The sequence below is a fragment of the Podarcis raffonei genome, chromosome 12 (genome assembly GCF_027172205.1).
Source record: "Podarcis raffonei isolate rPodRaf1 chromosome 12, rPodRaf1.pri, whole genome shotgun sequence".
NCBI lineage: Eukaryota > Metazoa > Chordata > Lepidosauria > Squamata > Lacertidae > Podarcis > Podarcis raffonei.
In genome coordinates, this window is record NC_070613.1 from 7402263 (window position 1) to 7414955 (window position 12693).

At 46.7% G+C, this 12693-nt stretch overlaps 1 protein-coding gene across 10 annotated transcripts in view; it reads right to left on the minus strand.

Annotated features, from left to right (window-relative positions):
• Window positions 1–1235: 1235 nt before the first annotated feature.
• The window catches only part of ADCYAP1R1 (ADCYAP receptor type I), a 141780-nt gene continuing 130322 nt past the window's right edge, over window positions 1236–12693 (minus strand). For 6 of the 10 annotated variants that reach the window (XM_053359201.1, XM_053359199.1, XM_053359204.1 and 3 more), the window contains 2 exons: window positions 12093–12134; window positions 1236–9770 (listed from right to left, as the gene is read on the minus strand). In XM_053359201.1, the coding sequence (XP_053215176.1) occupies window positions 9561–9770; window positions 12093–12134 (252 nt within the window). In that variant the 3' untranslated portion in view covers window positions 1236–9560. The remainder of the gene's footprint in view (window positions 9771–12092; window positions 12135–12693) is intronic. The other 4 variants (XM_053359202.1, XM_053359206.1, XM_053359205.1 and 1 more) reach the window with 1 other exon arrangement.

Sequence of the window (12693 nt, forward strand, 5' to 3'; positions counted from 1 at the left end):
AAGGGAAACGGTCACGTCAAACAGTGCCCTGCCCGCCCATTCGCCATGTTCATTTTTAAAATTATTGATATTATTATTTTTTACATTCAGCATAAGGAGAAGGCTTGAGCAGAGGCCCCATTAGAAACAATGACATTGCTGGCTTTACTCTTGGCTCTGGGTACACCTTCAGCATCAGCTCCCCAAAAATGGTTCATGGGAAACCCAAACGTATCAGAGGGCACAATCCTGAGCACTTCAGAAGTAACAGGTGAGGCTTACCCTCAAGCAAGTGTGCACAGGGTCACAAAACGAGTCAGCTCTTTAAGGACACCATTGTAGGAAGTGGGGACTTGTAGCACAGGGGAGGAATTTAATATACACATAGAGAACCAGTTCTTGAAGAACTTTTGGCACTGGTGAAAGGCATTAAATGGATGGCACTAGAAACTGAATTTTCCACATTTTCTATTAAACAGGAAATGTTGAGAACCCTAGTTTAGTGATCCATTATTGTCAATCCCTAGCTTCTGGATGCTTCAGCATCAAAGGTGGAATCCCGAGACACCAAGGATCTTGGATGATCCTGTCTGTACATCATCTATGAAAGCAGACATTGGCCTGGCTCACACACAGATCACTCAACCATGGTTAATTAAACAATGAGTTATTAGTGTTATGCGTGATTCCTGGCCAGTTGCTTCACTATTCTTTGTTTCCTGCCAACAAAACACAATCTGAGGCCATGGTTTGCTGTTGTCTAACAACCCTGGTTTGTTTTAAACTATTGCTTGGCCTTATGTTAGAACCCAGCACCAGTCCTTAACCATGTTTTGGAACCAGATACTCTTCAGAGTGCAAAGGTGAGGCAACAGCAGCTGGAAAAGAGGAGAAACGAGCCACGGTTTGTTGGGTTGTCTGTTTCACAACTCTTGGCAAACTCATGGTTTGTTAAGCAAACCTTGACTTAAACCAACCATCTCTTAGCATTATGTGCGTACCAGGTCTCAGAGGAAGCCTTCTTGCAAAGACCTCTTTCTTGAAAATAAGTCACCCCATGCACTTTTCTCTATCCCTTGCTTCTAAAAGTGCCTCCCAGCTGGCATTGTCATCTCCCAGTGACTTCTCACCAGAAGCCCTCTCAGCTCTGGACTTTAGCATTATTATTTATCATGTATGCAATACCATCAAAACAGATGGTGGTTTCCCCAGAAATTCTTTTTCCTTTGGAGATTCAGCAAAGCCTGAGCTTAAGCTCCTTTGGAGATTCAGCAAAGCCTGAGCTTAAGCATCTTCTAGAATTGATCTAACATTTTTATTTTGTTAATAGGGCCACCCATTCATTAATATGGGGAGGGGGAGAGAAGTAAAAGGGGTAAAAAGGTAAAGGGCCATTAGGTCCAGTCATGGATGAGCACTCTGGGGTTGTGGTGCTCATCTCGCTTTATTGGCCGAGAGAGCTGGCATACAGCTTCCGGGTCATGTGGCCAGCATGACTAAGCTGCTTCCGGCGAACCAGAGCAGCACACGGAAATGCCTTTTACCTTCCCGCCGGAGCAGTACCTATTTATCTACTTGCACTTTGATGTGCTTTCGAACTGCTAGGTTGGCAGGAGCTGGGACCGAGCAACGGGAGCTCACCCTGTCGCGGGGATTCGAACCGCTGACCTTCTGATCGGCAAGTCCTAGGCTCTGTGGTTTAACCCACAGCGCCACCTGCGTCCGACATTGGGGTAGGGTGACCTCAACCACTAAGAACCCATCCTGCTTCAGTATATAAAACCCCATCCCTCAATCTCCAAAACACATTGTGTCTTCCAATTTATTGACTATTTGGTCACTCTTGATGCTGATCTGGAACTGCCAGCACACTGCTGTGGTCCTCCTGTCTGGCTGCAAAAATTGGGGTGACAATTTCATTGAGGTCATAGGAGAAATTCTGCCAAATTTGACTGGGCCAGGGACTCACTGGGAAGAGTGGCAATGGCAACCTCTCCTGTCCTTTCATTCAACTGAATTGCTCCACCATCACAAGTGGTGGAAGACAAGTGTGCAATGGGAGAGGTTAGCAGGGCATGGGCTTGCCTGACTTCCCATCCCCGGAGATCCTGTGGCTAACGGGCATCATTCAGGACAAGGCCTTGCATCTTTTCCCTTCAAAACCCAAGCTAAACAAATGGACTTCCCTGGAGGCAGTTCCTTCCTTGGCGTAGTTCAGCTTGACACTCAAGAACGTTCTCCACTGGGGCATCAAAGGAGTTTTGCCTGTTTGGTGCTGGTGGGGGTTTTGTTTTGGCAATTTGCTCTGGTGATGCCAAGGGAGTCTTGACAATGTCCTCCTGCCAGCCTGGCTACTAGTTACTGCTGCTGTTGACACAGATGTTTGGAATCCAGTAGGACTCCCTTCAACAACTGAGAAAGCTAGAGAGGATAATGAAGAAGAGTTTGGATTTGATATCCTGCTTTATCACTACCCAAAGGAATCTCAAAGCGGCTAACATTCTCCTTTCCCTTCCTCCTCCACAACAAACGCTCTGTGAGGTGAGTGGGGCTGAGAGACTTCAAATAAGTGTGACTAGCCCAAGGTCACCCAGCAGCTGCATGTGGAGAAGTGGGGAAGTGAACCCAGTTCACCAGATTACAAGTCTACCGCTCTTAACCACTACACCACACTGGATGGATGTGTAGGTCCCCCCATTAGCTCCTCCTATGAAGGAGACAGACCAGACTTGCCAAGCAGTAGCCCCTTGTCACAGGCAGGGCTAAGGTCCACCACAAGTATCCCTAGGCAGCTGCTGGGCTCCAGTAACCAGAGATGGTGCTTCACGGATATGCCTCCCCTGTTTCTACAGTATTTTAAGAACACAAGAAGAGCCTGCTAAAGGATAAAGGTAAAGAGACCCCTGACCATTAGGTCCAGTCGTAGCCGACTCTGGGGTTGCGGCGCTCATCTCACTTTATTGGCTGAGGGAGCCGGCGACAGCTTCCGGGTCATGTGGCCAGCATGACTAAGCTGCTTCTGGCGAACCAGAGCAGCGCACGGAAACACCGTTTACCTTCCCGCCAGAGTGGTACCTATTTATCTACTTGCACTTTGACATGCTTTCGAACTGCTAGGTTGGCAGGAGCAGGGACCAAGCAACGGGAGCTCACCCTGTCGTGGGATTCGAACCGCCGACCTTCTGATCGGCAATTCCTAGGCTCTGTGGTTTAACCCACAGCGCCACCCACGTCCCGAAGAGCCTGCTAGATCAGGCCAAAGGTCCATCTAACCCAGCATCTTGTTCTCACAGTGGCTAGCCAGGTGCCTATGGGAAACCCGCAAGCAGGATTCAAGCACAAGAGCCCTCTCTTGTCTCCTGTGGCTCCCAGCAACTGGTATTCATAAGCATTGGTGCCTCCAGCCTGACCCGCTGAGCAACACCAGTCAGCTGGGTTGAAATTTCCCACAATGCCACCAACATAGCGTCACACTCAGATATCGTGGGGAGTTTCACTGGTGGCTAGATCCAGCCAGCCAGTGCAGCTCAGAGCATCCGAATGGCTGTGACCCACTTCTGCCACCAAGTACATCCACTCAGGCACGCCACTGTGGAAAAGGCCTACTGGAGGGGATATTCTCTAGGACACCTTCAATCATGGGGGCAGCTTGGGTTGGAGGGGAAATCAGATCATCACTACTGCTGCTTGGGGGTGAATTTGTCTTCTGCTGTCAACTCTTCAGCTGTCCATCTTCTCTGGTTGCCCCTAGGGATGGATGGTACATTTAATTTCCTACCAGTTCCTCATTTTTCTAATCTTAAATTCAGTTTGCTCCATTTCCATATCAGAATATGAAAATTCATAAACACTTTTTTTTTGCACCCATTTCTCCTCAAGTACAGATAGTTATAGAAATTCCAGCCTATTACATGAATTGCAGTTTTCCATTAGCTGAATTCATTTTCGTATGCTATTGTCACTATCATAGTTTTGCATGCTCTTTTGACTGATATGCACCCAATTGTGCACATTGGTTGCAACACAAAATTGAGAGAAGTGATCATTTCGAAAGTGTCTTTGTTCATGGCCTGGCGTGGGAAAAACAAATCTGGTAAGTTTCCATTCAAAGATATAGAAAAATGAGTCTTAGGTGTCAAAAGTCAGGGCAAAGAGATGTATCTGACATCTTAATTATACAGCTTTTGATGAATGCTGAAGATGCACCAAACTTTTGACACCTGAGGTGCATATTTTTAGGATGCCCTTATTTTTTTTGCAAATTTAAGTTTTTCACAAATGTTGGTGACATTGTGTTTTAATTGTTACCCTGGGACCTTAGAGTGAAGGGGTGGGCAATAAATTTAAATGGTATTCATATCCATAACATGCAGACGAAGACATTTCTTCCTAAACCTTCTCTTTCAGTTGATAAGAAAGATTGCCAGCTTAAGAGTCAACACCAGAAGATAACCAGCTTACATTCAGAACCAGCTGTGACAATAACATCACCCCTTCCTTTTGCCAAATTTCACCTGTGCTTTGAGTTTGACCAGGGGTGTGTGTGTGGTCTGGCCTGGAAATACAAGGGGTCTGAGCAACCCAGCCACCTCTCGTCTGCCATTTAAAGGAGGAAGCCTTTCAAGATTCCAGACATGCAGAGTTACCTGCCTGTTGTCCTAAGCAGCCACAAGGTCTTTGCAGTCTTTCTGAGATACAATCTGGGCCACGTTCTCCTTGGGTGCCAATAGAACTGGAACCTTTTTCTCCACTGGTGCCTATGCTACACAGACCGCCATTCGACCCTGGCAACATTTTCTTTTGGCACTCAATGAGTGCCTATTGCTTCCATCGACGCCTTCAAAACCTTGGCCATTCTTCTCAATGGATCCCTGGCAATTTGCTGCAGCGATCCCTGTGGAATCTGAGCAAAATAATCCCTTGATACCAGTGCAATTGACTGGTTGCAGCGTACGTGCAAACATCCAGTCCATTGAATCTTGGGAGATCCTATGGAACGGTTGAAATTTGCTCCGTTGCCAGTTCTGGAATCTTGGCAATTTCAGTTGTTTGGCACAGAAGCTCTGATGCAGGCACAGATCTCCTGCACGCAAGGGCTTCTCGTTTTACCTCCATGTAAAGGAGGGATCCATCTGTGCAAAACCAGGGATGGGCTCTCAGAACTACCCTCTCTATTGAAGCAAATGGGCAAGTCACTCTGCATGCATCATAGTGAGCAAGAAGCTCTGGATGATATAAATTGTGTTTACTACTTATAGGGTTTTGTTTTGTTTTTTGGTCCCATGCACCATCACAACTGGGAACAGATCTGAGATCCATCTGAAAGAAATAACTGTTGCTTTCAATCACAGTTCAGAATGAACTGCCAATTTTGCAGTGATTTAAAACTTCTTTGTGACTTGGTGGAACGTGAACCCAATCCAAAGAGGAACATAGGAAGCCGCCTTTATTCCATTTCCATGAGGTTTCCCTAACTTAATTTTCACATTACGTTTGAGCTTCAAAAGCCGCTTCCAGGAATAGAACACAATGCGCCATCCACATGGCAGTCTATTCCATTTTCCTGATGTTTCCCTAACTGTTAATTTCTTCATTCCGCAAGAGCTTCCATACAGTATGAGCTTTCAATTTCAGAAATATCGTGGAGTATAGTGTGACTTTGGTGCTCATTTCCCTGTTACTTACTTCCAGGGGGGGAAATCTATTTGCAAATAACATGGAAATGAGCATTAAACTTATTCTGTATTCCTGGAAGTGGCTTTCACATCATGTGAAAGCTCAAATATATTTAACAGTTAGGGAAACACAATGAAAGCAGAATAAACTGTCGTGTGAATACAGTCTAAATCAGGGGCAGGCAACCGAAGGCCCGGGGGCCGGATCTGGCCCAATCACCTTCTCTATCCATCCCGCGGACGGTCCAGGAACCAGTGTGCTTTTACATGAGTAGAATGTGTCCTTTTATTTGAAATGCATCTCTGGGTTATTTGTGGGGCATAGGAATTCATTCATTTTTTCCTTCAAAATATAGTCCGGCCCCCCACATGGTCTGAGGGACGGTGGACCGGCCCACGGCCGAAAAAGGTTGCTGACCCCTGGTCTAAATGGACACATCCATTTGCTCATTTCTTTAAAAAACAAACAAACGATTTATAGATATATATTGAAAAAAAATACATTTCACACAACATCACGACGTGAGCGAACAAAATCCAGAAAGAAGGAAAAGGAGCTTTTGTACACAGTGGCCATGATCCAGTCATTGGAATGGGAAGAGTCCCATATGCCTTTGCTTCTCTCACCCCCAGGGCTGGTCAAATGGGGCAACCGCCTTCTGGATCCCAGTCAGTTTTGTTTCACCCCATGGTTGCTCTGCTAAGATGCGATGGCTACAATTACCATGAGGTAGTGTCCAACCCACCTCCTAAGCCGGCAGCTGGAGGTATCTGTTAGGTGCTATGCAAGGATTTGCAAGCAGGTAACTTTCAGCCTGTGACAACCATCCCATATGTAGTAGTGGGTTGGGAGTGGCACCAAGGAGACTTTGCAGTCAAGGCTCCTAAGCGGTGACTACCCTTTCCAGAAACCCAGAGAGCTCAATGCTAATATGGACCTCCATTCCCCCTTTGATGCCACTAGAAGACTGCATGGGGGCATGGAGTGTTTATGCCCAGCTCTCTCTGATACCGAAGGGAACTCATGCATTGTTCTCAACACAACCGGTGACCCACTGAGCCAAATGGGACTTGATAAACCACCTGGCCAAACAAGGGAGGGACAAGGTTGTGGAGGACCTGATGGGCCACCATACATGGCTTAGCCCAGAGGTAGCAGCTAACCTGGTGCCCTTCAAGGATGGTTGGACTACATTGCCCAGTGGGCACAGGCAGCACAGCCAATGGCTAAGGATGATGGTCAATGTAGTTCATTATCACCCAGAGGGCACCACTGTGGCTGTTCCTTGCTTAGCCAGCAGGCTGTGTTGGATATCCTGATGCACAAGGTGTGCAAAGCTATTTCTCCTGGAGCTTCTTTTCCATGGACACTGGAGCCAAGATGGCAGCTAATGTGTGTTGAAGCTGACAAACTGGTCCATGCATGGCATGAGATTAGGAACACAGGAAAACAGGATGCTGCCTTGAACTGGGTCAGACCATTGCTCCAGCTCTATCTTGCCCACTGCTGTCTACACTGTGCGGCAGCGACTCTCCAGGATTTGAGGCAAGGGGTCCCTGCCAGCTCTACCTAGAGATGCTGGGGATTGAACCCGGGATGTTCTGCTTTCAAGGCAGATGCTCTACCACTAAGCTATGGCCCTTCCCCAATGTATGATGAAGGAGCAGATTGTGCTACTCAACATGTACGGACCAAGCTCTAGCTCAGGGATGGGGAGCCTATGGTCCTCTGTATGTTCTAGATCAGGGATGTCCAACAGGTTGATCATGATCTACTGGTAGATCCCCGCGAGGTTTTGGTAGATTGTGGGTCGCTCTCTGGCTCCCTTTCCTCAGTGTCGTTTAAACTGACTCCTGTCCCACCCCCTCGCCCCACCTTCCATTGTTGTCTGATCAGTGGAAGGGAAGATGGAGCTTTCTCTCTGTGGCTGTTTTCATTCAAAGAGATATTATTGTGAGTGACTTTTTCCCCTTTGACCCTTGCCTTTAACCCCCCTCCTCCAAAAAACGGAACTTCCTTCCTAAGGAAGTATAAAAATGGGGCTTTCCTCCTCCCTAAAAGAAGCTCAACAACTTAGACCTGAACCCCCCAAAAGCAGGGGTAGATCATTGCCAGATTTTAATTCTGAAAGTAGATCGCAGTCTCTCGGGAGTTGGTCAACCCCGTTCTAGATGATCTTCTGTATTTGGTTGGATTCCATCTCCCATCAACCTCAGGGAGGTTGGGAACGATGGGAATTGTAGTCCATCAACATCCGCAGAGTCAGATTCCCCATGCCTCCCTGCTCCTATGGTCCACTTCTTCTTCTCCACCCCCCCCCTGAAACACTTTATTTATTTTATTATTTAAAAACCCCGTTCATTTAAACAAAGGAGAAAGAACCAGCCCTTTCGTTGCAACTTTCTTGGCCTCAGCTTGCATTCATTAACAAAATAGCAACACTTCCCCCCCTCTCTAATGTACACACACAACAGGCAAGCTCACACACTCACATTAAAAGATTAGAGAGGATCTGAAACATCTAAGACAGGCTCATACAATCCACAGAGGAACGATAAAAAGTCCAGAGGCCTTCATGCAATGCACAAAGTCTCCTGAGAATTGACATCATTGTTTTAATTCGGCTGAAGTAGCTATGTTTCGGTTGTGGCTCTGACTAGAAGGCAGGAGCGAGGAAGAAATTCCCCACTCGAACCTATATTGAAGGCATTAATGATTTCCTAAACAAACTAAACTCTCCCCTGGGGGGGCGTGGGAAGTGCCTCAACCTAAACACAAGTTTCCCCACTTCCAAAGTCTATATTATTTCTTGGCCACAGCATTGGATCTTGGACCTTCTGTGACCCACCCAAATGGACCCCCCTGTTTTAGCTATGTAGAACCCACAAAAATTGCTTAGCCCTTTCGACGTGAACCCTGGCACACAACCAGCTTGTGCCGTCGGGGGTCACAACTACCAGTTACATCCTTATTTCTGTGGAAATGTATCAGTGGAGAAGGTTTTGCATGTAGTCCGGAGGAATTGACCTTCAAGGAATTCATGTAGACTTAATGTGGGGGATATATGTAGATAGATATTTTCCACTTTTTTTAAAAAAAGAAGCAGCCCCTCCCCCCATCAACCTCAAAAATATAGCTCTATCTTAACTTGGACAACCCTTTTAGAAAATTCACAGCATAACAGAAGCTTTCTAATACATTCCTGGAGGACGGAATACACCGGTTGGCTCCATTTTCGCTGGGCATGGCTTTTCCATCCATCGAGTGGCTGCTGTCCACATGGCGCAGTTCTGCACAACCTCATTGGATGCCTCACACTTGGGCAGCCACTGGTGGGATCCATCGCAACCATCATCTCATCGAGGTTGGTCGTGCATCCAGTGAAGAATTTAGGCTACATTCTATGTCATGAAAGAGGATGCGGAGACTAGCCCAAGACAGAGGGAGATGCATTGGAGATGAATATACATGGTTCATTCACAGGTATCAGCTTGGCACTCAAAATTCACAATGGGACAGAGGACAATCACCAAAAATGGCAGGCCAAGAATGGAATTATTTGCAGCGTGCTGAGATGGTGGATGAGTTGAATGCCTTCTTTTTTTTTTTTTGGTCCGGATGATCTCAGTTGCATATTTACAATCCTCTCCAATGCCTTATCCACCCCTCAGGGATGACGTCTCATGCTTCCAGAACAACTTTGTTTCTCTGCCTCTCTTTTTTTTTAATAAAAGGGAGGTGGGTTTTTTTTTCTTTTAAAACAAAACACAGAGACAGACACAACCACCCCACACCACCAAAATTAATTATGACCTTTTTGTTGTTGTTGATGATGTTGTTTTGTTTCCAAAGGGAGCTTTTCTCTCTCCCCTCCCCCCCCCTTTGGGGAGGGGAAGGAAGATGGCTTATGCGCTCATGTCGCCAGGTTCTCCGCATTTATGCTCGACATTCGAATCTGTGAGCTGCTCTTGCTCAGAATGGACAACTGGGTCCCCCCGTTCACACCGCTGCTTGCTAGGGAGGGGTGGCGATGCTTGAAATCCACAGCAAAGTACCGGTTGACTTTCCAGCTCCTCCATTTCCTCTTTATTTCTGACTGCACCTTTAGGGAGAAACTTTAAAAGGTCATTTTTTAATGTACTTAGCCGCTTGGGAACATGCTGACAGAAGTTTCTATATTTTTAGTTGTCTTTCAACAAAACACAGAAGCGGTAAGAATGCAAGAAGAGCTCTGCGGCAGGATCAGGCCCAAGGCCCACCTATTCCATAATAATAATAATAATAATAATAATAATAATAATTTATTATTTGTACCCACCCATCTGGCTGATGGGCCACTCTTTGCGGCTTCCAACAAAGATTAAAAATACATTAAAATGTCACACATTAAAAACTTCCCTGAACAGGGCTGCCTTCAAAGGTCTTCTAAATGTCAGGTAGTTGTTAATCTCTTTGACATCTGATGGGAGGGCATTCCACAGGGCGAGCGCCACTACCGATTCCAGCATCTTATGCTCACAGTGGGCAATCATATTTTCTTAAAATCAATTTTTATCATCATTGATCTATTACTTGCCTTCTGAACCACCATCTCAAGGCGATTTACACATAACATAATTTAACACAAAATCAGCATATGCGTGAATAGCAAGTCTTAAACTCTAACAAGTAGACGTTCATGGTAAAGCCTCATTTAGTGTCTTGGAACATGCATGTCTTCCATTGTTTCTGGAAAGTGCAGATAGAGGGCACCAGTCTTATCCCATAAGGAATGTTATTCCACAGCACTGGGGCATTCATATTAAAGGCCCTGCTCAGAGTTCCTGCTGAATGAGCTTCTGAGATCTTAAGACCTTACAAGAAAAGCTCTCCTGCAGGCCACAGTGATCTACTGAATAGATAAGGGATAAGACAGTATCCCAGGTGCTTACTGTTAGGATTTTTATCTATCTGAGCTGCTCCAGCGAGTGGTACTATGATTGTATACATCATGTAAGTGTCATGAGAAAGGAAGTCTGTATTATCGCTTCCTTCTGAGTACTATTGGAAGTTTAGTTTCACTTCTGTGTGTGTCGCTGGTTTTCTGTACTGGTGTTCAGAGAGCACAGACGTACTGATGGAGTCTCTGTATATAAGACTGTAAATAAAGTAGAACTGCGATTGAGTCTTTCTTCTGCTATGATATGCCAGAAGACTGGCGTGCTCTTTTCAGGAGAGAAGGGTCACCTATTACCGGTCTCTCTGGACTGAGGGAGATTTATAGCCAGAGAGGAGCACTGGAGAGAGACCCCAAAGACTTGGGAAGTTGGCAGCCATACCCAGGCATTTTTCCAACACTTACAAGGAGCCCAAAATCAGGATCTGAGTGCAACTGTCCACTTTGATTCCAAGAGACCTACTGCCTTCAACAAAAGCATTAGAAGGTGCTAAACGATGGTCAGGATCCAAAGAGTCCCATGCAACTGGTTACACACACTGTGGGCTTTGGGCGATCTCTCATTTATTATTATGGCTTCGTACATTGCAGTGGATGATGCCTCTCCGGAGGACCACCCAAGCTTGGTGTGTGCAGAGAGAAGAGAAGTCACAGCCCACCGGGGGTAGATTAGGCAGTGAATGGTTGTAGAGACCCAGAATGGAAGGGGAAAATGCAGGGAGGAACCAGGCTATACATCTAGGGGAGGAAGAAGGAAAAATGTGGGCATCTGTCATGGATGCTTCAGTCAAGATTCTTGCATTGCTGGGGGGAGGGTGGGGGTTGACCTAGATGACGCTCAGTGTGATGGCCTGGGACTCAGGCTCAGACTCAGAACCAGAGGAGTCTCAGTCCACACCGGATCCTCTGCTCAGGCAGCACCTGAACCAAGTCTGGGGCCTGATTCTGAAGAGCCACAGTCTGCACAGGTTCCCCTGCAACAAGCACCAGCTGGGCCGAGTCAGGGGCCTGAGCCTGCCCTGGCTCCAGATGCGGGGATTACCTCATTGCCTTCAGCTGGGCCATCACTTACAGCTGCTTCACTACCGGTTGGGTCAGGGGAGGCTGAGGCGGCCTCTGGGTCTAGTAACCCACCGACGTCTCCCGAGCTGCAGAGACTCAGGTCTGAGAGAAGGAGAGACGTGAGTACTTGCAGGAGGAGTGCTCGCCTCCGGGCGAGTTAGGGAGGTGAGTCATTGGGGGATCAGGACCGGCCGTTACCCCGACATGGATAAAAGGCTGTCGGACCCCGCCCCAGGTTGCGGGAGCAACATTGCTGTTTGCTAGAACCTGCCTGAGACCCTGTGCCTGACCTAGCCTGGCTTCCTGCCTTGTGTCATGCCTTGGCCCTGTCAGACTGACTCCTCATGGAACCCTTGGATTCAGGACCGGACCTGGACCGCGTTGCTCGGGTTTACCCCCAGGATCCTTTCCAACTCTACAATTCTATGAAAAGTCTTACCTCCCCATTCAAGAAGCAGTAGAGTACAGCAACCACGAAGCCCTGTGGGGAAGAGTAGAGGAACAGGCAGCTGTTCAGATTGTGGGATGTGATACATAAGTAGCAGTCAAGTACAACATTCCTTGTTTTCCTAGAGTGGACATGCAAGGGAATGTTTGGACCAGCCAGTTGAAAACTTCCTGTTTCCTCCTGGGCTGGGACATACTTCCTCTTGCATGTGACCAAAGGTGGGCATGACCTTACCTGTCCAGGTATCAAAAGCACAAGGCATGTAGCCCTCCTCCCTTCTTTTCCATTTTCCTTTCGTCATGTGAGCTGCAGTGACACCCCATATGAGGTAGATCCACATGTATATATATCTCTAACTAAGTCTGCCTTCAGGGATCCAACTGTGAACTGATGATGTGAGTAAACTACTTTTATATATCTTAAATAAGATTGTGGCGTGTTTATTCTTTTAAGAGGGAAATAAGGGATCTTTCCAGGATTCTATATTGAGAAGCTCAAACAAGCTTGCAACCAGCTACCTGCTGTGCATTTAAAGGGGAATGTAAAACTCTGCTAAGTTATAGAACTTGCTAGCGCAAGTTAGGAAGGATAT